This window comes from Macrotis lagotis, chromosome 2 (genome assembly GCF_037893015.1).
Source record: "Macrotis lagotis isolate mMagLag1 chromosome 2, bilby.v1.9.chrom.fasta, whole genome shotgun sequence".
Lineage (NCBI taxonomy): Eukaryota > Metazoa > Chordata > Mammalia > Peramelemorphia > Peramelidae > Macrotis > Macrotis lagotis.
Window position 1 is genome coordinate 167476063 of NC_133659.1, and position 25622 is coordinate 167501684.

Sequence of the window (25622 nt, forward strand, 5' to 3'; positions counted from 1 at the left end):
ATCCTTCAGTGCCCACACTTCCCCCACCTAAAGAGGATCCAAACTCCTGAACCCTAGCTTTTCCTATGGAGGCCTTCCCAACACACATATCCTCCCCACTCGCAACACATATCCTTCCCCACCCTTTCTCCATAGACACTCCCTGTGGCATTTCCTCCACCTCCAACACACTCACTCTTTCTCTCCCCCAGGGTTCACACAAGAATGATGCACAGAATTTAGGGTGAGGAATAGGCCAGGCGACAGGTGGCTACATGTAACATCAGCTTTATTGGGAGGAGAAGGTCAGGGAAGAGAGAATACTGGGGGTTGGATTAGGGAGAGGGGGCCCTCAGGAGTACATCAGACCTTCCATCTTCCCATCAGGGCTATGAAATTTGAGAATGGTCAAATTATCATGTTCCCTCAGCTGGCTGTTCTGGCTACCGAGCTGAACTAGAGATGTTACCGTGACCAGGAGAGGGAAAGGTAAAGATGGTGAAAGTAAAGTTGAGTCAGCTCTTCTTTCCCAAGTCAGGGTTTATGGTTTTGGGGAACATAGAATAAGCAGATTTACTGCCCCACCTGGGGCTTAGGCAGAGCCAAGGCTAAAGCAGGGGAACCTGTTAGAGCTACTGGTCTCTTAGTTCAAGGAATGGGAGGATCTAAAGGAAATAGAAAGCTGAGGAATCTCTCTGCATAGATGGTTCCCACAGAGAGAGGTTATGGCTAGGCATGAGTCCCAGTAGCCTTTACTTCTGCTTGGGCTGCTGAGCAGATGGGCACTTCTGCTGGGCTGGTGGACACTTCTGCTGGGCTGGTGGACACTTCTGCTCATCTGGTACAACTGTGCCCTTGGGTGGGCATGGGTTCTTGGTTTGAGGAGCACAGGGATCCTTGGTTTGGGGAGCACATGGCTCCTGGCACTTGACAGGAGGGAGTTGGCAGGGTTGTTTCACCTGCTGCTGCTGAGGCTGCTGGGAGGGACATTGTTGCTGCTGGGATGACATCATTCTCCAATGGGATGAGCTTGAAAGAGATAAACACACAGATGACATTAGTCACTCCCCCAGATCCCACTGGAAAGACAGAATCACAGTGTCTTGGATCCAAAAGGATCATCCTACCCACCTACCTTTCATTTTAGTGATGAGGACATTGAAGCACAAAGCAAGAAAATGACTTGCCAAAGGTCACATGAGGCAATGGCAGAACCAGAGCTTGAATCTAGGTCTTTGGACTCTAATTTCTGTCATCATTTTTCACCTACAACCTGTTACTTCCTACTCATTTCCATATGCAGTATCTCTACAGATGGTGATGATGTTTGCCCTTCAATCTCAAAGAAGACCATGACATCAGGGAGGTGACATCATGACAAGTACATAAATTGGATTTGGGTGAGGAAGTGCTACAAATCCACCAGTCTTACTTTCTGGATTCAGTGACCAGATATAAATCAGGACCATTAGAGATGGCCCTGGATATGAGGCAATCAGGATTGTGACTTGCCTAAGGGTCACAGAGCTAGTATGTGTCAAGTGTCAAAGACTGGATTTGAACTCCTGTCCTTCTGATTCCAAGGCCAGTGCTCTATCCATTGTGCCACCTAGAACTCAGCATGGAAAAGGATTATAGGCTTACTGGTTTGAAGAGATGTGTGATACAGAGTACTAGCTGTGGGAGAATGGAGATAGAAAGATCTGATCCAGCCTCCAACACTTACTGATTATTTGACCCTGGGCAAATCATTTAATATCACTCAATCTGTTTCCTCATGTATAAAATGAAAATAATAATAGCACCTACCTCCCAGAATTGTTATGAAAATCAAATGAGATAATATGTGTAAAGCACTTTGCAATCCATAAAACCCTATAGAATTGCTAGTTATTATTATAATTATTAAAGGACAGCTCTGTGGCACCATAATGCATAGAAAATGAGGCCCAGAGTCAGGAAGATTCATCTTCTTATGTTCAAATCTGGCCTTAGACACTTACCAACTTTGACTCTGGGCAAGTCACTTATTCCTGACTATCTCAATTTTCTCATCTGTCTGATGATTTGGAGAAGTAAATGGTAAACTGCTCCAGTATCTTTACCAAGAAATCCCCATATGGAGTCACAGAGTCAAGCATGACTAAATTGTCCAAACAAAAAATATTATTAAATCTAGAAAATACCTTAGAGATTACCTATCTCATCCAACCCCCGCACGTTGCAGAGAAAGTTTACAAAAGTGAGCTAATTTTCCCAAGACTACACAAGTAGTAGGCAGAACCAGAATCCAAAAACAGATCTTCTGGGTCCAAATTCAGCATGATTTTTATTCTACCGATTTCAATAAATTGTTGATTTGTGATTGAGCCCCCCCCCCCCTAACCATGGTGCCTAATTCAGGACCCTTTTCTCCTCTTCTCCCTAGTGTGGCTGTTTTAAAGGATAGTTAATTCTCTATCCTGGGAATCATCAAACAGAGATATCACCTGGGATGGTATTAAAGGGTTCCTGATCACATAGAGGTTATGACATCTAAGGTCCACTCAGATTCTGAGATTCCTGTCTTTCCTCATATTACCAGCTAGGTGATCAATCTCCTTAGGCAGCTAGGTGACATAGTGAATTCAGCTTTGGACTTTGAGTCAAAAAGACTTGAATTCAAATCCTGCCTCAAACACTTGACCCCAGGCAAATCACTCTTTCAGACTCATTTTCCTGATCTGTACATGGGTATCATCATAACACTTATCTTAAAAGAGTGACATACAAATATACAAATCATTTGTTGTAAAAATGATAATGTTTTTAAAGTGCTTTATAAATTTTAAAGCACTATATAAATGCTAACTTATTATCAGGGTCCTGAAACTTGGACTTCCTGTATTTGGGGGGAAGGGGAGTAGGGAGAAACAGTACACAAAGTACCAGTACTTGAGTCACGAAACCTCATTTTCTTGAGTTCAAATCTGGCCTCAGAAACTTATTAGCCTTGTCTGCCTCAGTTTCCTCATCTGTAAAAATGAATTTGAAAAGGAAATGGCAGACCACTCCAGCATCTCTACCAAGAGAACCCCAAATAGGGTCATGAAGACTTGGACAAGATTGAACAATAACAAAAGAGAAATAGTGGAAATATCACTAGATAAGAATTTAGGAGCCTGTGGTCTAGTCCTGACCCTGTTTCTGACTCTCTCCATGGTGCTAGGCAGACAGCCTGTGAACTGGAAGGGATTTCAGAGATCATTTACTCCAACCTAGGCAAGAATTCTCCTGTATAAGGTTTGTGTTTTGTTTTGCTCTGCTCTTAGGCAATCAGAGTTACATGACTTGGCCAGGATCACACAGTTGGTAAATGTCAAATATCTGAGATTGGATCTCAGATTCTTCTGAATCCTGGGCTGGTGTTTCACCCACTATACTACCTAGCTTCCCCCTTACCCTAAATTAAATAACCAGTTTCTTCTTGAAGACTTAGAGGAAGAGGGGGCCCAGAACCTCTGAGTCTAATTTTCCCCTGTATGTCCAATGGAGATGATGATATTTTCCATGCTTATTTAGAGGAGCTATAAGTAGTAAATGAGATCTTGGATTTGAAGGTGCTTTGAGAAGCCAGAGCATGTTTCAAGACATCACATGAATATATTGGGAAGAGTATTGTCCTGGGAATCAGGATATCTAAGTTCTAAGTGCCCCATCTTTAGACTTATAGACAACTGTTCAAGTTAGAAGACATCATCTAGATCACTGAATCTAATCATTCATTTTACAAAAGAGGAGACCAAGGTCCCTAGAAAGAAAGTAAGTGACTCATCCAGGAATACAGAGCAAGGATATTCATTGGGTTACATGATCTTTCAGCTCCATCAATCTTTGCCCCCATAGTTCTATTTGGTGAGGTGCAGGGCCCCTCAGTATCATTGTCTAACTAAAGACAGTATCCTTAACACAACAAACCATCCCCCCCAAAAGGGTATTATCTAGACAAATGGAAACCTACATTGAATAATGAACTATTGGGTCACTATTTCCAGAACAGTCAAACGACATGAAGGTATCACAGTTACCCTGAATCCCAGAAAAATATGAAGACCAACAAGAGTTGGCCTTGAGAGAGTCAAAGAGCCTTGACTTACCCAAAGCAGCAGATAGGATGAGTGAAGTAGAATCAGGAAGTAGATTACTTAGTTCTCAGACCTTGGGAAGCTTTATACAGTCCCCCCAATTGCCACAGGGCATTGGCATGGCCCACAACTACCACATCTCCATGAGTACCTCCCCAATTTCTAGCACCTGCACTTCCTCCAGGGACTAGTTTTACTAGCCTGTTTTGATGGAAACCACCCACTGGGTGCTTTTAGCATGTCTGGTCCTTCTCCAACTAAAGACATCTGTTGAGATATTCCCAGAGTTGGGATGTGGGGGAGAAGAAAAACGAAGTGGGGAGGAGGACAGCTTCTAAATCAGAGCAATAACTTATCTCTATATAGCACTTTATTCTTAATAATAATAATAATAGCTAATATTTGTATAGTACTTAAAGGTTTGCAAAGTACTTGGTAAATATTATCTCATTTGATCCTCACAACATCCTTGGGAGAAAGTGCTATTATTATTTTCATTTTACAGGTGCTAAAACTGAGGCAGACCTTAATTAAGTGACTTACCCAGGGTCACCTAGATGGTAAATGTCTAAAAGTATTTAAACTCAGGTCTTTATGACTCCAGATCCAGCACTATCTATTGTGACATCTAAAAAGTATTTTACCAATGTCATCTCAACTGGGCTTCACAGAAGAAGGGAAGAAATAGGAAAAATGCTATTTTTACCTTTTTTGTATAAGAACAAACGAAGGCTTATGAAATTTAGTTCAATAGAACACATTTGCATTAAATAATCTATTAAGTATAATAGATTCCATTTGTATATCGAGATGCAAAATATCATGGTCTTTGTTGTTTGTCCTTCCTTCTCAAAGAAGACTGTGACATCAGGGAGATGATGCCATGACAAGCACATGAATTGGATTTGAATGAGGGGATACTGTGCTAAGTCACCAGCCTTACTTTCTCCTCAGGAGCCATCTGGTCCAGTGACAAGATATGGATCCTGGATGCCTGGAGATGGCCCTGGAATGCAAGACAATCAGGGTTAAGGGACTTGCCCAAGGTCATATAACTAGTAAATGTCTGAGGCTCCATTTAACTCAGGTCCTCCTGACTTCAGGGCCTGTGCTCCATTCACTTCACCATCTAGCTGCCCTTTACCCTCGGGATAAAAGGAAAGTTGGAAAAGGGAGGTGACTTGCCCAAGATGTCATAGCTAGTAAGTGACAAAAAGATTCAAACTCAAACTCCATACTACTTTGAAAGTTCTGTAACTGGTGTAGACATAGAGGCAATGTGCAGAAGCCCTAACTGGTGCTTCCAAAATGTAATTATTATCAGATTCGCCTTATCTTGGAAAGACCCCAGCTTGTACCCAAGCAAAAACAAATGGCTTCTTCAGATTAGCACAATGTATAGAAATCTGGGCCTAGACTCTGGAAGACCCAAGTTCAAAATTAAATTCAGATCCTTACTAACTGTGTGATCCTGAGTAGGTTATTTAATATTTGTCTGCTTCAGTTTCCTCATCTGCAAAATGAGGATAAAGCTTCTTTTTCCTCAACTGTAAAAATAGAACATTAATAACAATTGTGAGGATCAAATGAAATATTTGTAAAGCACTTACTATAGTATCCAACACATTCTAGTTGCTTAGTTATTCTTCAGTTGTTTCTGACTCTTTATGATCCCATTTGTGATTTTCCTGGAAAAGATACTGAATGGTTTGTCATTTCCTTCTCAATTGACAGATGAGGAAACTGAGGTAAACAGGATGAGATGACTCACCAAGAGTCACAGGGCTAGGAAATGTCTGAGGACTAATTTGAATTCAGGAAGAGGAATCTTTTTCCCTCCAGGCCCAACACTATCCATTGTGTCATCTAGCTATTCCCACCTGGAACACAGCAGGCACTATACAAAGGCAGGTTCCTTACCCTTAACTTAGGCCCTGCCTAGCCTGAATTATCTAGTTCTGGGCAGAGCAAAGTCCAGAAAGTGTCCTTATATAGAAGCGATCCTAGACTTTTGGCCCTTCTACAGATCTATGAAGGAAGAAATTGCTGTGATCTGAGTCTCTGAATAATCTACCTAGTGCCCTGAATCATAAAGAATTGTCAAATGTTAGAGGAGAACAGAGATCACCTGCTTATTTCAGAGGTGAGGAAACTGAGGTGCAGAGAGGACAACTAGCTTGGCTAAGGTCAAAGAATCATAAATGGAGAGAACACCAGGACTGGTGTGAACCAGGACCTGAGTTCAAATCTAGCCTCAGACACTTACTTAGCCATATGATCCTGGGCAAGACACTTAATCCTCTTTGCCTCAGTTTCCTCATATGTAAAATGAACAGGCAAAACACTCTAGTATCTTTGCCAAGAAAACTCCAAATGGGATCATAAAGAGTCAGACAGGACTGAAAAATGACTCAGTAAGAGACAATAAAGGTCACTGAATCCAACTCCATTATTTAAAACATAAAGAAAATGAGTTACAGAGAGAAAAAGGAACTTATTCAGGATCACACACAAAGTAAATTTCAGGAGTAGAGTTGGGGGCATAAGTGGGGAGTGAATATAGGGATGAAAAGGAAGAAAGGGAACCTAGGTGCCAACTTATGTTAAGCAATTTCTCTTTTTCCAATTGGCCAATTCTATTTTTTAAGGAATTATTTTCTTAAGCCAAGCTGTCAATTCTTTTTTCATAGTTCATCTGCATACTTCTCATTTCTTTTCCCAATTTTTCTCCTACCTCTCTTACTTGATTTTTGAGATCTTCTAAGAGAACTTTTTGAGCTTCAGATTAGTTCATATTCACCTCTTTGAAGTTTTACATATAGACATTTGTGTATGTTAATCAATTTTAAAATATCATGTCATAAAATAGCTAGGTAATGCAGTGGATAGCATATTGACCCAGAAGTTTGGAGAATCTGAGTTCAAATCCAACCTCAGACACTTATTAGCTGCATGATCCCAGGAAAGTCATTTAACCCCCAATGCCTCCAAAAAGCAAAAGAAACAAAACAAAATATTACATCATTTGATTCTCACAACAATCCTAGGAGATAGATGCAATTATTATTCCCATTTTAAAGTTGAGGAAACTGAGGCAGAAAGAGGTTAAATTATGTGGCTAGAGTCACAAGTAGTAAATGTCTCAGGTTGAATTTGAACTCAGGTCTTCCTGACTCCAAGTCCAGCACTCTATCAACCAGCTTATTTTGGTTCCAAATCCAGCATCCCTTCCTCTATATAATATACTGCCTTTTTTCACAAAGTATACTAGTAATTGAACCAGAACAAGAATCCAAGCTTTACACTGATCATTTATTTCTCTTTATTTATTTATTTATTTTTGTACAAATGATGTTTTGTTTATACATTACTAAAATATTCTTGTTTAAGAGTAAACAAAAAATATAGACACTCATGAGCAATAAAGTTTTTGGAAAGAGAAAATAATAATAATAATAATAGGGGCAGCCAGGTGGCACAGTGGATGGAGCACCAGCCCTGGAGCCAGGAGCGCCCGAGCCCAAATCCAGCCCCAGCCACCCAACAAACACCCAGCTGTGTGACCCTTGGCAAGCCACTCCAACCCCATTGTCCTGCAAAAACCAAACCCAACCAAACCAAAATAAAACAAAATAAAATAATAATAATAATAATAATAATAATAATAATAATAATAATAATGGAAGCTCGGTGGCACAGTGGACAGAGCATCGACCCTGGACCCAGGAGCACCCGGGTCCAAACCCAGCCTCAGAATCCAACAATCACCCAGCTGTGTGGCCCTGGGCAAGCCACCCAACCCCACTTGTCCTGCAACCCCCCCAAAAAATAATAACAATAATAACAATAATAACAATAATAATGAAATGTGCTTCAGTCTGTGTTCCAACACCTCCAGCTCTGTTGCAGGTGGATCACATTCCATCACAGAAGCTACTTCCATATTTTTCCACTGTTGCCATTGCTGATCACAACTCCCTCACTACCATATACTATATTTTCTCTCTCCTTTCACTCTGTCCCTCTTCTTAAATGTGTTGTAGGGTAGCTGAGTGGTACAGTAGACAGATCACCAGCCCTGGGGCCAAGAGGCCCTGAGCCACATACCACCCCTAAGGCCCAGCAATCACCCAGCCCTGTGGTCCCGGATAGGCCATCCAATCCCAGCCCCTTGCAAGAATTAAAAAAGAAAATGTGTTATATCTGACCACACGCCCCCATAGTCCACCCTCTCCTCCATCACTCACATCGCCCCCCTTCTCTCCTTCTTACTCTAGATCTCTATACCCCATTGAGTATATATGCTGTTTCCTCTCTGAGACATCTCTGATAAGGGCTAAGGTTCCCTCATTCCCCCTTGCCTTCCCCCCTTCCATATCATTGCAATAGCTCATTGTAATAAAAAAATTTATTATATGAAATATCTTAGTCTATTCCACCTCCTTTCTCTTACTCCCATTACATTTCCCTTTTAGCCATTGACTCCATTTTTACAATATGTTAATCTTCAAATTCAGCTCTCTCTCTCCTGTGCTTCATCTATAAAAGCTCCTTCATCTGCTCTATTAAATGAGAAGTTTCTCAGGAGTATTATCAGTATCATTTTTCTATGCAGGAATACATGTAGTTCATCATCATTAAGTCCTTCATATTTTACCCTTCTCCTCCACTCTCTGTGCTTCACTGAGTCCTGTATTTGAAGATCAAACTTCCTCTTCAGCTCTGGCTGTTTCAACAGGAACATTTGAAATTCCCCTGGTTCATTGAAAGTCCATCTTTTTCCCTGGAAGAAGACACTCAGTTTTGCTGGATAGTTGATTCTCAGTTGCATTCCGAGCTCTTTTGCCTTCTGGAATATTATATTACAAGCCCTAGGAAGCTTTAATGTAGTTGCTGCTAAGTCTTGTATGATCCTGACTGCAGCTCCACAATATTTGAATTGTGTCCTTCTGGCTGCTTGTAATATTTTCTCTTTGACTTGGGAGTTCTGGAATTTGACTATAATATTCCTGGGGGTTTGGGTTATTTTATTTCTTTCCAGAGGGAGATCGGTGGATTCTTTCAATTTCTATTTTGCCCTCTGCTTCTAGGATATCTGGGCAATTTTCCTGTAGGAATTCTTTTTTTTTTTGTTTGTTTGTTTTTTGTTTTTTGCAAGGCAAATGGGGTAATTAAGTGGCTTGCCCAAGGCCACACAGCTAGGTAATTATTAAGTGTCTGAGACCAGATTTGAACCCAGGTACTCCTGACTCCAAGGCTGGTGCTTTATCCACTACGCCACCTAGCCGCCCCTGCTGTAGGAATTCTTTAAAAATGATGTCAAGTCTTTTGTCTCGTGTCTTTGCTAGTGGCGCCATGGGTCACCAGCAGCTGTACTGGAGCCACCCTCGTAAATTCGGCCAGGGGTCTTGGTCATGCTGCATCTGTTACAACCGCCATGGCCTGATCCGCAAATATGGCCTGAACATGTGCTGCCAGTGCTTCCGGCAGTATGCGAAAGACATCAGCTTCATCAAGTGGGACTAAATTATATTTCCGGACCTCTGCTTCATTAATTACTCTATCAGTGGTCACCATTGGATTTCACTCTGTACAACTATTTGATCTACCCATCTGAAGATCGATTCTGATGTGCCTGCTATGCTAATTTGTATATATAATTTAAAAAAGGTCATCTCAGTTATGACTAAAATTTAGTGTGAACTTATTGACCCTTCAACAAATTATGTGAAAATAAAAAATAAAGTATTAATCATATCTACCCCTTAGTTTTTAATGCAATAGAAACAAGTGAAGCACAGAAAAGGAATGTTCATTTCTGGTTCTGTTTCAACTTACATATACATGTGGTTTTTCCTCCTTTTCAGACCTGGAAGTTAGTCAGGACCTTTTATTATAATCATTTCCTGCTATTGTACCTAGTCCATTCCACTGGTCCACCACTCTTATTTCTTAGCCAATACCAGACAGTTTTGATGATTGATGCTTTATAATATAATTTTAGATCAGGTAGGGCTAAGCCCCCTTCTTTTCTACCTTTTTTTCATTAAATCCCTGGAAATTCTTTTTTAAAAAAATGATGTCAAGGCTCTTTTCCTGATCATGACTTTCAGGCATCCCAATAATTTTTTTTTTAGGTTTTTGCAAGACAATGGGGTTAAGTGGCTTGTCCAAGGCCACACAGCTAGGTAATTATTAAGTGTCTGAGACCAGATTTGAACTCAGATACTCCTGACTCTAGGGCCAGTACTCTATCCATTGTGCCACCTAGCCGCCGCCCCCCAATAATTTTTAAATTATCTTTCCTAAATCTGTTTTCCAGATCAGTTGTTTTTTCAATAAGATGTTTCAACATTTTCTTCTAATTTTTCATTCTTTTGGCTTTGAAGTATTTTGTCTTGATTTCTTTTAAAGTCAGCAACTTTCCTCAGTTTCATTCTACATCTAAAGGATTTGTTATCCTCAGAGAGCTTTCCTATTTCTTTTTCCATCTAGTCAATTCTGATTTTTTTTTAGGTTTTTACAAGGCAAATAGGGTTAAGTGGCTTGCTGGGGCCACACAGCTAGGTAATTACTAAGTGTCTGAGGCTGGATTTGAACCCAGGTACTCCTGGCTCCAGGGCCTGTGCTCTATCCACTGTGCCACCTAGTTGTCCCCCAATTCTGATTTTTAAAGCATTCTTCTTCTCAATAACTTTTTTGAACTGTTTTATCCATTTGACCTATGCTGATTCCTGACATGTTAGTATCTTCAGCATTTTTTTGGATCTCCCTAACTAAGCTTCTGGCTTCCTTTTCATGTTTTTCCTGCATTGTTCTCATTTCTTTTTCCCCAATTTTTCTTCTTTCTCCCCTACTTGATTTTCAAAATCTTTTTTGAGCTCTGCCATAGCCTGAATCCAATTTCTGTTTTTCTTACAGTCTTTAGATGTAGGAGCTTATATTTCCTCATCTTCAGATTGAGTATTTTGATCCTTCTTGGGATCACAGACATTGTATTTCTCAAGGGTGTTCCTCTTTTTTCTCTGTTTACTCATTTCCCCAACCTGTGCCTGGTCTTGGAGTGCTTCCTGAGCTTTTGAGTATTATTGGGACACCCCCCCACACACACACACACAAGGATCTCTGTGTGTGAGGTTCTGTCTTCCCTCCCGTTCTGTGAATGATCACAAGCACACCCCTCTGCCATGAGGCTGAGGTGGGGTGGGCTGTGGCCCTGCTGTTCTGTGGGGGATCTAGACTGTGATCAGGATCTGAATGTGGTCAGAGCCCCAGAGTCCTGTTTCAGATACAGAGGACAGACCTTGGAAGTCTCTCTCTACTCCCCTACCTAGGCTGAGTGCTCAAGGTTCAGTTGCCGGGGGGCTCCTGCTTAAGGGCTCCACCTGCTTCCATTCCCGGGATCTGTGCTGACGCGGGCTTCAGGCACTTGCTCTGGCAAAGCCCCCCACCCATCTTCCAAGTTGTTCCTGGTGCTCCCTGGGGTGTAGGTCAGGAAACTGTCCCTGCTGCCGTGAGCCAGGCTCCCAGGAGCCCTGGGGCTACCTCCAGGAGGCTGAAGTTCCTTCACTCTGGTGGGCGCTCCTCCAACCCCGTGGAACAGAGCCTTTCCACTATTTTCCAGGTTACCTTGGGCTGGAGAACTGCCTCACTGGATCCCTCTGTGGTTTCTGTCTCTTGAAAATTTAGAGTGCTTATTTTATGGGTTTTGAAATATTATAGAAAGAGAGAGCACCTAAGAGAAGCTCTTCTCCTGTCACCATCTTGGCTCCACCCCCACATTTGTTATTTCTTAAAGGATTATGGTATCTACTACTTCATGAGCACCTCAGAGCACATTATATAACAAGTGACACAGTGACTGGAGTGTTAAACTTGTAATTAGAAAGACCCAAATTCAAATCTGGACAAGTCATTTAACTGTGCTTGCCTCATTCTCCACTGTAAAATGAGGATATTAATAATAGCTTTAAGGATTTCTCTCAGTCTCACTTTCCCTCATCTGTAAAAGGGGAATCATTATAGCAGATGATCAAGTGAGATAATGCTAAGTACTTCACAAACCTTAATCACTATGTGAAAGTTGTATTGTCCTGACTCCAAATCTCTCACCACCCATATCCAATTAGTTATCAAAGCATTCAACTTCTACCTTTATAACATTTCTCTAATATGTCCCCTTCTCTCCTCTCATGTTGCATCCAGCCTGGTGCTCCATCACCTCACATTTGTGCTGTTGCTATAGCCATCTGGCTGATTTCCCTGCCTGGGGCCTCATTCTCTTCCGTCAAAATTATCTTCCCAAAAGGCAGACCTGACCATGTTCCATCCCACCCTACCTCCAACTCCACCCAACTCAGCAAACTCCAGGTAAGACTTCCTTTTCTTTACAGGTAGAAAGGAAGAGATTTCTGTGATCTGAATCCCTGGATACTCAAACTAGTGACTTGATTACCTTCAGAATCAAAAATAAAATCTTGTGTTTGACTTATAAAATCTGTCATACCTCGGCTCCTTCCTACTTTTCTAGTCTTTTTACACTTTACTCCCCTCCAGATACACTAATATCCAATAACACCGACCCAGTGTTTTCACTGTCCACCATGCCTGGACAAGCCTCATCTTCATCATTACCTCTTTTTTTTTTTTAGATTTTTGCAAGGCAAATGGGGTTAAGTGGCTTGCCCAAGGACACACAGCTACATAACTGTTAAGCGTCTGAGACTGGATTTGAACCCATGTACTCCTGACTCCAGGACCGATGCTTTATCCACTGTGCCACCTAGCCACCCCCATCACTACCTCTTCCTCCTGGCTTCCCTGACTTTTTTTCAAGTCATAGCAAAAGACATCCCACCAGGGCAGCTAGGTGGCACAGTGGATAGAGCACCAGCCTTGGAGTCAGGAGTACCTGGGTTCAAATCCAACCTCAGAGACTTAATCATTACCTAGTCATAGGTATAAAAGCAGGAGATGATTATAGTAATCTGCAGACATTGGGATAAAAACTCCCTCTTTTATAAAAACTGCTGGGATAATTGGAAGTTAGTATGGAAGAAACTTAGATTAGACCAACATCTAACACTCTTTACCAAGATAAGATCCAAATGGTTACAGGACATAGACATAAAAAACAATACTATAAGCAAATTAGAAGATCAAGGACTAGTTTACCTGTCAGATCTATGGAAAGGGGAGCAGTTTATGACTAAGGAAGAGTTGGAGAACATCACCAAAAACCAATTAGATGATTTTGATTACATTAAATTAAAAAGCTTTTGCACAGACAAAACCACTGTAACCAAGATCAAAAGAAATATAGTAAATTGGGAAACAATCTTTACAACTAATGATTCTGACAAAGGACTCATTTCTAAAATATACAGAGAACTGAGTCATATTTTTAAAACAAAAAGCCATTCCCCAGTTGACAAATGGTCAAAGGATATGCAAAGGCAATTTACAGATGAGATCAAAGCAATTCATAGCCATATGAAAAAATGCTCTAAATCATTAATTATTAGAGAAATGCAAATTAAAGCTTCTCTGAGGTACCACCTCACACCTCTCAGATTGGCCAGTATGACCAGAAAGGATAATGATCATTGTTGGAAGGGATGTGGGAAATCTGGGACACTATTACACTGTTGGTGGAGCTGTGAACTCATCCAACCTTTCTGGAGAGCTATTTGGAACTATGCCCAAAGGGCAACAAAAATGTGCATACCCTTTGATCCAGGAATACCACTACTGGGTCTATATCCTGAAGAGATGAAGAAAAAAGGTAAAAACATTACTTGTACAAAAATATTTATAGCAGCCCTGTTTGTGGTGGCAAAGAATTGGAAATCAAGTAAATGTCCTTCAATTGGGGAATGGCTTAGCAAACTGTGGTATATGTATGTCATGGAATACTATTGTTCTATTAGAAACCAGGAGGGATGGGATTTCAGGGAAGCCTAGAGGGATTTGCATGAACTGAAGCTGAGTGAGATGAGCAGAACCAGAAAAACACGGTACACCCTAACAGCAACATGGGGGCAATGATCAACCTTGAAGGACTCACTCATTCCATCAGTGCAACAATGGGGAAACAATATTAGGCTGTCTGCAAAGGAGAGTACCATCTGTATCCAGATAAGGAGTTGTAGAGTTTGAACAAAGTGCAAGGACTATTCCCTTTAATTTAGGGAAAAAAACAGGTATCTTATTGTCTGATCTTGTTACCTCTTAGAATTCTTGTCTCTTCTCTAAGGATATGATTTCTCTCTCATCACACCCAATTTGGATCAAGGTACAACATGGAAACAAAGTAAAGACTGACAGATTGCTTTCCATGGAGGGGGGGGGGAGGGAAGTAAGATGGGGAAAAATTGTAAAACTCAAATAATATCTTTAATAAAAATTAATAAAAAATTAAAAAGAAAAATAAAAAATAATAAAAAATAATTACCTAGCCATGTGGCCTTGGGCAAGCCACTTAACCCATTGCCTTGCAAAAATCTAAAAAAAAAGATATCCCTCCTTCAATTATATAATCTTACTTCCCTTTTTGTTTTTGTGTTTTAGTCCTTTCAGTCATGTCCCCATTTCTTCAAGACCCCATTTGGGACCTTCTTAGCAAAGGTCTTGAAGTAATTTGCCATTTCCTTCTCCAGCTTATTTTACAGATAAGGAAATTGAGGCAGTCAGGGTTAAGTGACTTGCCCAGGGTCACACAGCTAGTATCTGAGGTCACATTTGAACCCAGAAAGATGAGTCTTCCTGATTCCAAAGCCAGTACTCTATCCACTGAGCTTCCTAGTGGCCTTCCTTCCTCTTAGACTACCCTTGATATATATACTATATATATTTTATTTTTACAGTTGTTTGAATATTGTTTCCCTGGTTAGCTTGTGAGTTTCTTGAGAGTAGAAACTGTTTCTTTTTTTCCCTTTCTTTGCATCTTCAGCACTTCACACAATGTCTGGAACATAGTAGGCACTTAATAAATACTAGCTGAGAAGACCAAAAAGTCATTGTTATTCATTATTATTATTATTATTATTATTATTATTTATTATCATTGCCATTATCTTCTTTGTAAGGTAGGATGAAAATTATTACCCTCTATGCTTGATTTACTGCATATTGGGGATTGGGGTTATCAATACTATTTGATCAACAAGCATTTACTAGACACTATGTTTGGGAATTCAATTTTTTTTAAAAAAGTCCATTCCCTCAGGGAGTTTACATTCTACATTTAAGGTTACAGGGAAGTTCATCCTTTGGGCTAGTTCCAGAGAGCCTCAATAAAATTGCATTAGAAAATTGCTATTCCCAGATGATCTTGCTTAGTGGAACTGAGACCCTTGTAATAAAGGATCTTCCTTCTTGTTAGGTTCTATGCCCACAATAGATCTCCCTGCTCCTGGTAGTCCAAACTAAAAACAAACCCTTCGGGCCATCTCCTCCCCTTCTGCCCAATTAACCTTCAGTCAAAACCTTCTGGGTTCAGGTTTCCTCATTCCATCTTTAATATAGACACCTCCACATCAGCCTGGGCCCCTGGATGGAAATAATGCAATTAGAGGAAAGTAACCTATGAAGAAGCCAGGCATTTTAATTGTATCATCTTAAAGGCAGGCTAATTGGAATTAATTTTCTTCCTCAATGTTCTTTTTTTTTCTTCACTGATTTAATTTGTCTCTGAATGTCTCTTTCAATTTGAGGAAGTTGGTGAGTTTTGGGGGGTTAGAGAAGGGAATTAACACTTAAGTACCCAAATTAATGAGACTATTGCAGAGAGAAATGGATTTGGAGAAACTAGGTACAAAAGTCACTATGTGACCTTAGGTGAGTTACTTTACTTTTATCATTTGATATTTCTGAGTTTGTTTCCTCCTCTTTTAAATGAGGATAATGGTAACCTGCCCTGCCTATGCTCACAGGGCATCGTGAGAATCAACTATGACAACATGAACTTTTATCTATAAAATGTTTTTGTCCATGAATTCCTTCTAAAAACAAAAATGAATGTGTTGCGAACCCTGGGTGTTTTAATATTGTATTCCTAATATTCTACAATTATTTGCTGTTTAAAGAATCGAATCATTTTTAGCATGAATCCTTTGGATCATGAACAGCACTACCACCAAAGGGTTAGGAAATCACTAAATGAAAACCATTGGATGACATGATTTCTGAGGTTCCTTCTAACTCTTAATTCATAATCCCATGATTTTATAGTTTATCTGTGTCTCCACCCCAGAAAAAAAATTATCATCCCAGTCATCCAGAGCTGTGTGAGCTGTTTTCTTCCCTTGGGGAGTAGGTTTACTTGCTTACCAAAACCTAAGTAAGCTACATCTATGGCAAAGAAACTACAGGTCCATTGGACTAGTTCACACTGGGATGACATTTTCTGCTTTTCTGAAGACTTTATTCCCTGTCTCCTTTTCTTCAGTCCTTCTAGTCTCTCTGTGAGCTATGTGAGGGAGTATTATTATCCCATTTCACAGATGAAGAAACTGAGATTTAGAGACCAAAATGACTTGACAAAGCCAGGAAGCAGGACTTGAAGCTTATCCAATTAGCCTATTTATTCCACTCTTCACTACTAACTCTCCTTTTTACTAGTTCATGTTGTCATAGTTGATTCTCACGATGCCCTGTGAGCATAGGCAGGGCAGGTTACCATTATCCTCATTTAAAAGAGGAGGAAACAAACTCAGAAATATCAAATGATTTAATCTCTTAAATGGCAGGTCTGAGATTAAATCTTCACTCCTTCCACTAGCTTAACTGGAATTCATGGAGCTGAAAGGTTATTTGGGGCCTCTCCTTATTCTCTTCCTTAAACCCCCATTCATCTGACATCCCATTATCAATGACTTGATTGATCCATAAAACCTTTGCATTGGTCATGGTAGACTTGTGGTCTGGGACAGCAATAAGTCATCTGATCCAACCCCTAACTCAGGAATCTTTTGTTAGTAAATATTTTACTGTTAGTTGATTATTAGTATGGTATTAACCTTCCTAAGAATATTTGCATTTTTAATGATCTGTTGAAAGCAAAAAGTCTGTGACCAGAACCATAGGCATGACTAGACTAGGGAAATTGGGAGGTGGGGTAAGGAGTTGAGACTTCACAGAGGTTTCTCAGATCACTCAGACCCCTAGGGAAGTCACTGCTACCTGGGTAAAATACCCTGGCCAAATCACTTAACCTCTCTGCATCTGTTTTCTCATTAGTAAATAAAGTTTTGAGGCTGGCAGCTTCTAAGCTTCCTTTCAGATCTAAGTCTGAATCCTATGATCTCGGTAGAACTAAGCTTAGAATGTCTTTATTTCTGAATCTGTCTTCCCATTCTCAAAATCCATGTGTGTTTGTGTGTGTGTGTGTGTGTGTGTGTGTGTGTGTGTGTGTGTGTGTGTGTTTATTAAGACAAAAAAGACTAAGGAACTGGGTAACATTTCCAGATGCTCCAAGCTCAGTAGCCAGAGAGAACAGGTGTTTGCTGAGATGAGCCAGGAAAGGGAGGGCACTAGGAATACTCATTGCTGGGGCTGAGTCAAAAGCTTGAGAAACCTGGGGACCCACCCTGTGAGCAAACAGTGGGGTAACCTGCTGGCTGAATTCCATACACATAGGGAGGGGACCTTCCCAAACAGAATACTAATCATTTCATAAAAAAGCAGGACACATCTTCTAGTCACTTTTGTCTGATGGCTTTTGGGAGGGTACATTTGCCAGGCTAGATAATTGCCCTTTGGGACACCAAAAGAATAGATGAGCTCAGCTCTGCTGTCCCAACCCAAACATTAATTGTGTTAGTTTCAGGAAATGGAAAAAAGGGGGGAAAGAAAGAAAAAGAAGATTTAGTGTGGATCAGAGACTTCCCAGAGAATCTGTGTAATATTTGAACCTGGGTTCAAATATTGTTTCTGCTACTCACTACCTATGGGGACATGAAAAAATCCCTTCATTTCTGAGTCTATTTCCTCTCCTATAAAATGAATTGGTTTAACTCCAAATCATTTATTTTCTAATCCTATGAGCCCCCTTTCAATTATAAATCTATGATCTTATGTTATAGGATATAGAAGAAAAAAGTCTGGGCATTGTTGGATGAGCTGGGGTGAAGAAGGATCACTCAAGTTCTATGGGAAAAAACATAGGGAATGATATCATTCCAGCAAAAGGAAAGGAGAATGAGGAAAATAGAGACAAGGAAAGGCAAGGGGGGGAAATTGGTGAAATGGCTTAGAGTCTCAATTTGGGAGAGGTTTGGGAGGTTTTAACTGGTTAGTGTTGGGATAGAACTGCTAAATCATCCCTATGCTATCAACAAGTGGCAATCCCCTGAGCCAAGACAGGTACAGTGGGATGGACTCTGAACTGTGAGGCCAGGATGGTGAGTTCTAGTCATATCTCTGCCATTGACTGGCATCATCTTGGAAAATTCTCTTACCTCTCTTGATCCTCAGGTTGTTGTTTTCTAATATTCATAAAAGAAGGACTTTTATTGTGCAATCATGTATGACTCTCCATGAATCCATTTTGGGGTTTTCTTGGCAAAGATACTGGAGTAGCTTGCCATTTCTTTCTCCTAGTCATATTACAGATGAAGAGACTGAGGTAAACATGGTTAAGTGACATAGTAAGTATCCAAGGCCAGATCTGAACTCAGGAAGACTCATCTTCCTTACTCCTGGCCCAGCAATCTATCTACTGTACCACCTAGTTGCCCTAAAAGTAGGAAAGATATAATAAATTATTTTTAAGTTCTCTTCTAGCTATGTGAATCTTTGTTTCAGTGAGAGGGCAGAAATGGATGGAAGTTTCAGAGAGGCTGATTTTGGCCCCATACAAATAGATAAAAAAAGTCACTTCTAACAGTTCACTCCCAAAATGGAATAGGTATTGGATTCCTCATCACAGAAGTTTTTCAAGTGATGATGAGATGACTCAGTGTTGAAGAAGGGCTTCCTCAATGGCCTTCAAGATCTCTTAAAATTTTGAGATTCTGTATTTCAATGATTTAGTTTAGCACAGGGGGAAATGATCTGACTCTTACTGAGCAGTAAGGAATAAAGTGTCCTGGATGGACAAGGTATTAAACAGACCAACAGGCTTCTCACTCCTACAGCTGAAAATGTTAGCCCTACAGAAGACCTCAGATATGCTCTAACAGGACACTTTTCTTCTATACAACAGTACTTCAATATATCAAAAGACTCCTTTCAACAAAAAAATTTTCAACAAATACTTCATAGGATCATTCATCTAGAATTGAAAGGGACATTAAGTCTCTTAGGTTTAGAGACGCAGATAAATCATAAGATCACAGGAACATGTATTAATCAGAGATCACCTCATCCAGTGGTTCCCATATAGTGGTTTCTGATCACTTTGGGAGTTGGTAAACATGGTTCAAGGAGTTCAGATCATCTACTAAGTTTTCCTAGTTTACTCCAAGTTCCAGCTAAAACAACCCTTTTGCAAGGAGCCTTTTCTGACTGTTTTAATGCTAGTTGATGGTTCCCTCTCTTTATTATCTGCCATTTTTTTTGTCCAACACTCCTTACTTTCCTCCTTAAGGCAGGGACTATTTTGCTTCTGTCTTTATACCCCTCCAGAAGCACTTACAAGGTAACTTCTTCATAGATTTATAGCTTTCTAGAGCTTGAAACGACCCCAGGGTCCATCTAGTCCAATCCTTCATTTTATATATGAGGAAACTGAGACCCAAAGATATTAAATTTGCTTTAAGTATCAGAAGTGGAATTGAAACCCAGATCTTCTTATTCCAAAGATAGGACTTTCTCCAATATACCACTCACCAAGTAAATACTCGATAAATTCATAGTGATTGACTGGTTGACTTTGTCTACTCTGTGGAAGCAAATGTTTGCTTCTGTCATGTCTATTTCTAGCTACCACTTGAATATTTCCTGTTCAGCTTGTCTGAACTTTAATCATACAAGTTCAGTTGAACACCAGCCAAAGAAAAATATCATTAAGAAAGTTAATATGATACTGGAAAAATACCTAGCTAAATAGGTATTTATTTTTTTCTTTACTTACAGATTTGGATCACCAGCCCATGACTTCAACTGCATGATCAGTTGGAATGGGAAAAGACAACAGGACACACCTCTTCCCCTAGGCCAGGGCAGCTGGCCATAGCAACCCTGATAGGGCATCAGAAACCAAACATAAATTAGCAAAGATAATAAATAAGGGCATGTTGAGTCCAAGTAACAAGCTAAGCTCAACCACAGAAGTAAAGATCCCTGACCACAGAGGTTGCCCCAGCAACAGCTGCCCAGACTTTCCGTTGATACTCATACAAGGCCTCCCAGCAAAAATGAGCAGACTCACAACATAGCTCTTGGAGAGCAGGCTGAGCCAGAGCTAATACCAGCACAGGGAAACTAGGTTTTATCTCAGCATGTGGTAGCTGAGCTTACTCCTCTTCTTTCCCCATGCCGCCTCCTCATGACTTTGTTCTCCTTGATCAAAATCTTCTTACCTCAAACTTCTGTTTCTGCAGGCTCTAAGCTACTGCCAAAATATAGTTTTTTTTAAAAAACCTACTGGGTGCAAGTCATTATGCTGGGTGCTGCATATAGAAAGACAAAAACTATAAACTGTCCCTGCTCTCAGGAAACTTGCCATCTACTGAAGTTAGAAAGGAATATAATGTCTACAAACAATCCAACTAAAAGTCAATTTGAGGAAGGAAAGAGGTCTAATTGTTAAGTTCTTCCTTATTTAGGGCAAAATTCTGCTTTACTCAAGGCAGAATGTTCAACCTTTCTATCAGCCTTTCAGATACAAAGAAGATAGCATCACATAATTCCTAAATGGTCTCTTATTCACATTAAACATTCTCCATCAGTTCCTTGAATTGATTACTCTGTATAAGTGTTTGTATGCTTTTCTTGTTGTTGTTGTTCAGTCATGTCTGACTCTTCGTGATTTCAGATGAGGTTTTCTTGGTAAAGATACCAGAGGGTGGTTTATCATTCTTTCTCTAGTATTTTTTGACTGTTAAGAAAACTGAGGAAATCAGGGTTAAGTGACTTGTCCATGGTCAAACAGGTAGGAAGTATCTGAGGACACACTTAAACTCAGGTCTTCCTAATCCCAGGCACAGCAGTCTAGATACTATGTCACTTAGCTGCCCTAATTTATAGTACATATTTTTACAAGTACTTCTTGTCACATCTGTTAGAATGCAAGTTCACTGGGAGTTGGAATTATTTCATTCTTTTAGAATTGTCTTCCTGTGCCTAACATTTGTATTCATTAACACATAGTGCTTGTTTAATAAGTGATTTATTTATGTATTGATCAGTGATTGCTCATTCTGATTGTCTACTAATGTCTATCAGTCAGAGATGCATTATGACATTGTTTGGGTGAGCAGGTGGCATGTTTAGTAGATAGATCATTCTTATATTTGGGTCTGGATGATATTAAACTAAAAATCAGCCTTTCCTGATATTAGAGTCTAACTCCTGGCTCTGTCACTGTATCGCTGTGACTTTGTACAAACCATTGCTTCTCTCCGGGTTTCAATTTCCTCATCTGTAAAATGAGATAGTTGGCTAGGTTAAATGTGTTTGGTCAGTCAATGAGCTAACTCTGTATATATCAGGCCCTGTGCTAAGTACTAGGCCAACAAATAAAGGCAAAATACAGTCCTTACCCTCCAGCTTCCTTTCTAAAAGAGAGGACAACATGACATCACTATATAACATATAAAACTACACCTGGGGAGTAGGGGCTGGGGGTGGTGAGGGAGGAGAACCAGGAGAAAAATTATCAAAAAAAAAAAAAGGAACAAAAAGGTAAAGCCAAAAGAGGAAAGGAAGGCAGAGGAACCAACCTAAGGTTTTACATTTGATAGAGATAATCTTCAAAATACATAATTTACCCATGGAAAAAAGACCAATTGGCTCTTTTCTGAAGTCTTTAGTTAGAAAAGTAAATATGCTACCTCATCTAATCATAGCTCCTCTTGCCAAACCCCATCATAAACCAGTCCATTGGGCAACCAAGGTAGAGAGTGCCCTCTGCTGAGCCCATGTTGTCAATGCTGACTATTTTTATTCTGTCTCCTTTAGGGCAAGGGATATATTTATTCAAGCAGATTCTGTAATTCCTGAGCCACATTCATAGCACAAATGAGTCCCTCAATGTCTGGCTACTTGTGATTCTGCCATGAGTCCCAACTTTTGAGAATTCTATTCTTCTACAAAAAGAAGGGAAGAGGAGGGGAGCCTTGAGTTTTGTTAGTTCCAGGGATCCTGGAGCCCTGATAGGTACCCTGATGTATGTATGGGGTGTTTCTCCTCTTTTACTTAGACCCAACATATATGTCACTTCCGAAACATCACCATACTGTCAATCATGCCTTACCACCCCTTCCTTTGCAGGTCCTCTCTTAATTGTCATTTTCTTTCAGTGTAAGCTCCTTGAGAGCAAAGACTATCTTATTTGATCATATTTGTTTCTCTTTCATTTAAGATAACTGACATAAAGTCCCTAATAAATCTTCTCTCTGTCTCTATCTGTCTTTTCTCTCTTTACCTGTCTGCCCCTGGATCTCGATCTCAATCTCTCTCTCTCTCTCTCTCAGGTCTTTGTCTCTTCCTTTCCTTTTCTCTCTTTCTGTTTTTATGTCTCTCTATCTGTGTGTTTCTGTTTCTGTCTTTGGCTTTCTGTATCTGTGTCTGTCTCTCTGTGTGTCTCTGTGTATGTCTCTGTCTCTCTGTCTCTGTCTCTCTTGGTCTTTTTCTGTCTCTCTCTGTATCTCTCTCTGTCTCTATCTGTCTAATTGCTAATGGAACAAGCAATAGACTGAGATTCAAAGGTCAAATTATAGTCCCCTCTCTATATAGTTCTCCCTCTCCCTTTAAGAGCCATCTAACCTCTGTGATTCTCAGTTTTCTTAGCTGTAAAAAATAATGGGGTCAGACTAAACCTTCTCTACGGAACCTTCAAACTCAAATGGCATATAAGCTGGCATGAATCTCAGAGATCATTGAGTTGAAGCACTTTGAAGCAGAAGGAAACATACAGGAAGACCAAGGACAAATTACACAGAAAGATAACATTAGAGAGGGAAGTAGAATTTGGATCTAGTCCAAGGTCACACAGTAGATCATAGACTAAAACCCACATTTTTGAACTTTCTCCTACTAGCTCATTGAAATTGAAGAAACTAATGATCCTATTCTATTTAAACATATAATTTCCATATTCTGCCTCCAATGAGGTTAATATGTGATACAATGAATAGAGTGCTAAACCTGGAATCAGAAAGACAGGAGTTCAATTTGACCTCTGTTTGTGTGTGTGTGTGTGTGTGTGTGTGTGTGTGTGTGTGTGTCTATGTCTCTCTCAGTCTGTCTCTGTCTCTCTCTCTTTCTGTCCCTGGGTCTCTCTGCCTCCCTGTAGGTCTCTGTCTCTTCTAACTGTGTGACCCTGGGCAGATCAATTAACCTCTGTCTATCTCAGTTTCTTTAACTATAAAATGAGGATAATGATAGCACTTACCTGCAAGGGTTGTTGTGAGGATCAAATGAGAAAACATTTGTAAATTTTAGCCTATTTGCCAAGACAGTTCATTGGGGTGTGAACACTGTACATGCTAGGCATCTAGGAGTTGGGTAAAAAGTGTATACCAAAAGTGGATGAGCAGTCCAGAATAGGGTTCAATAAGTATTCACATCAAAGGTATTGGTCTTCTATGAACACCCCATACATACATCAGATGGAAGGTAACTGATGGGCCTCAAACCCATCAGTGAGTTGGAGGGAATGGGGGCAAGTATCAATCCCAACATATGAAGATTTCCCCTGGAGGAATAGGTGAATGAGAAGAATTTTTTCTTGGTCCAATAACCATGAAGGCAGCTGAAGCAGATCAGTGGAGTGTTTAGAGATTGATGATTTGGGGCAACTCTACCTCACTTAAATCAAGCTCATGCACAAATCAAGACATCTGCAATATCATTGGTAAAGTACTTGGCACATAATAGGCACTTAAGAAGTGCTTATTCCACTATTTCATAAGAAATCATGAGGAACAGAATTTCAGAAAAGTCTGTAAAGACTTGCATGAATTGATGCTAAGTGAAATGAGCAGAACCAGAAGAACATTATACAGACTAAAAACAACATGGGGTATGATCAACCTTGATGGACTTACTTATTCCATCAGAGCAATAAGTAGGGACAATTTTAGGTGATTCATGTTGGAGACTACTATCTGTATCCAGAGAAGGAACTGTGGAGTTTAAACAAAGACCAAAGCTTATTATCTTTAATTTTTAACAGTGTCTTATGTATTATGTAATTTTATTGTCTCTAATGTTTTCTTTCTTCCTTTTGGATCTTATTCTCTCACAACACGTTCAGCTTCAATCTATGTTTATCATGGATGCAAATGTAAAGCCTATATCAGATTGCTTTCTGCTGGGGGGGGCAGGGATGAAGGAAGGGAGGGGAGGAGAAAAATTGTAAAACTCAAAACCTTGCAAAAAGAATGATTGGGAGAAATTACCAATGTATGTAATTGGAAAACAAAATATTTATATAAAAAAAAGAAGTGCTTGTTCCTTTCCTCTTTTCTCTTTAATGTTTTCTTCTGTTCTAGCTTTTGGAACCATTCTCCCTATAATACTACCCACTGTGGAATTGAATACAGCAACATAAGTGAGTTTGTTTATGATACCATCTAAAGGGGCTTCATTAATATTCCTAAGACCTTATAATAAAGTGGTCTTCTCTATAATTTCCCTACCATACTTACTTTAAACCTTAAAATTAATGTTATAATGAAACATTGTCCTTGCCCAATGATTCACTTCACTCTAATTCTATAAGTATACATTAAGTACCTTCTATGAATAGAACCCCTATGGGCTAGAGGGGGAAAGATATTTGAAATTTAATAAGACTAATTCCTGCCTTTGTGAAGCTTATACACCAACAGGAGGATAAAACACAATACCTGTAATTCACCAGCACATAATTTTGTTAGACCACTACAAAAAAATTCAGAAACTTGAAAATAAAAACACGACAGAAGACAGAAGGATTAAGATAAAAGAAAAAGGGGCAGCTAGGTGGTGCAGCGGATAGAGCACCGGCCCTGGAGTCAGGAGGACCTGAGTTCAAATCCAGCCTCAAACACTTAATAATTACCTAGCTGTGTAGACTTGGGCAAGCTACTTAACCCTATTGCCTTGCTAAAAAAGATAAAAGAAAAAGAACTTTGAACACAATATAAACTACACAAAGAACACAATAAATTCAACTAAAACATTTTTCCAATTACATATAACAATAATTAACATTCATTTTTTAAAATTTTGAGTTACAATTTCTCTCCTCTCTCCCTTCTCATTGAGAAAGCAGGCCATTGATATAGGCTATACTTTTGTAGTCATGTAAAATATATTTGCATATTGGTCATATTGTAAAAAAAAAAAAAGCCCCCCCAAAAAAGAAAA

At 39.8% G+C, this 25622-nt stretch overlaps 2 protein-coding genes across 3 annotated transcripts; one reads left to right on the forward strand and one right to left on the reverse strand.

Moving 5' to 3' along the window:
• Positions 1-262: 262 nt before the first annotated feature.
• On the reverse strand, positions 263-20382 carry LOC141511281 (small proline-rich protein 4-like). Of its 2 annotated transcripts, none has more exons than XM_074220517.1 (2): positions 20179-20382; positions 263-1008 (listed from the first exon to the last, which is right to left on the reverse strand). In XM_074220517.1, the coding sequence occupies exons 1-2, from the start codon at positions 20295-20297 to the stop codon at positions 732-734; spliced, it is 396 nt and encodes a 131-aa protein (XP_074076618.1). In that variant the 5' UTR covers positions 20298-20382; the 3' UTR covers positions 263-731. The 2 variants fall into 2 exon arrangements, with proteins under 2 accessions (XP_074076618.1, XP_074076619.1); XM_074220518.1 differs by lacking the exon at positions 20179-20382 and adding an exon at positions 4116-4142.
• LOC141511280 (small ribosomal subunit protein uS14-like) lies at positions 9420-9629 on the forward strand. Its single transcript, XM_074220516.1, has one exon. It carries the CDS (start codon positions 9420-9422, stop codon positions 9627-9629), a length of 210 nt encoding a protein of 69 aa, XP_074076617.1.
• Positions 20383-25622: the final 5240 nt, after the last annotated feature.

What these genes read in the sequence shown, in the direction of transcription:
- LOC141511280 (XM_074220516.1), top strand. Translation starts at nt 9,420, where the DNA reads ATGTCAAGTCTTTTGTCTCGTGTCTTTGCTAGTGGCGCCATGGGTCAC.
- LOC141511281 (XM_074220517.1), bottom strand. Translation starts at nt 20,297, where the DNA reads ATGCCCTATCAGGGTTGCTATGGCCAGCTGCCCTGGCCTAGGGGAAGA. An exon ending in TGGGCTGGTGATCCAAATCT is followed by an intron (nt 1,009 to 20,178) that starts GTAAGTAAAGAA and finishes ATCTCTTTCAAG; the next exon opens with CTCATCCCATTGGAGAATGA.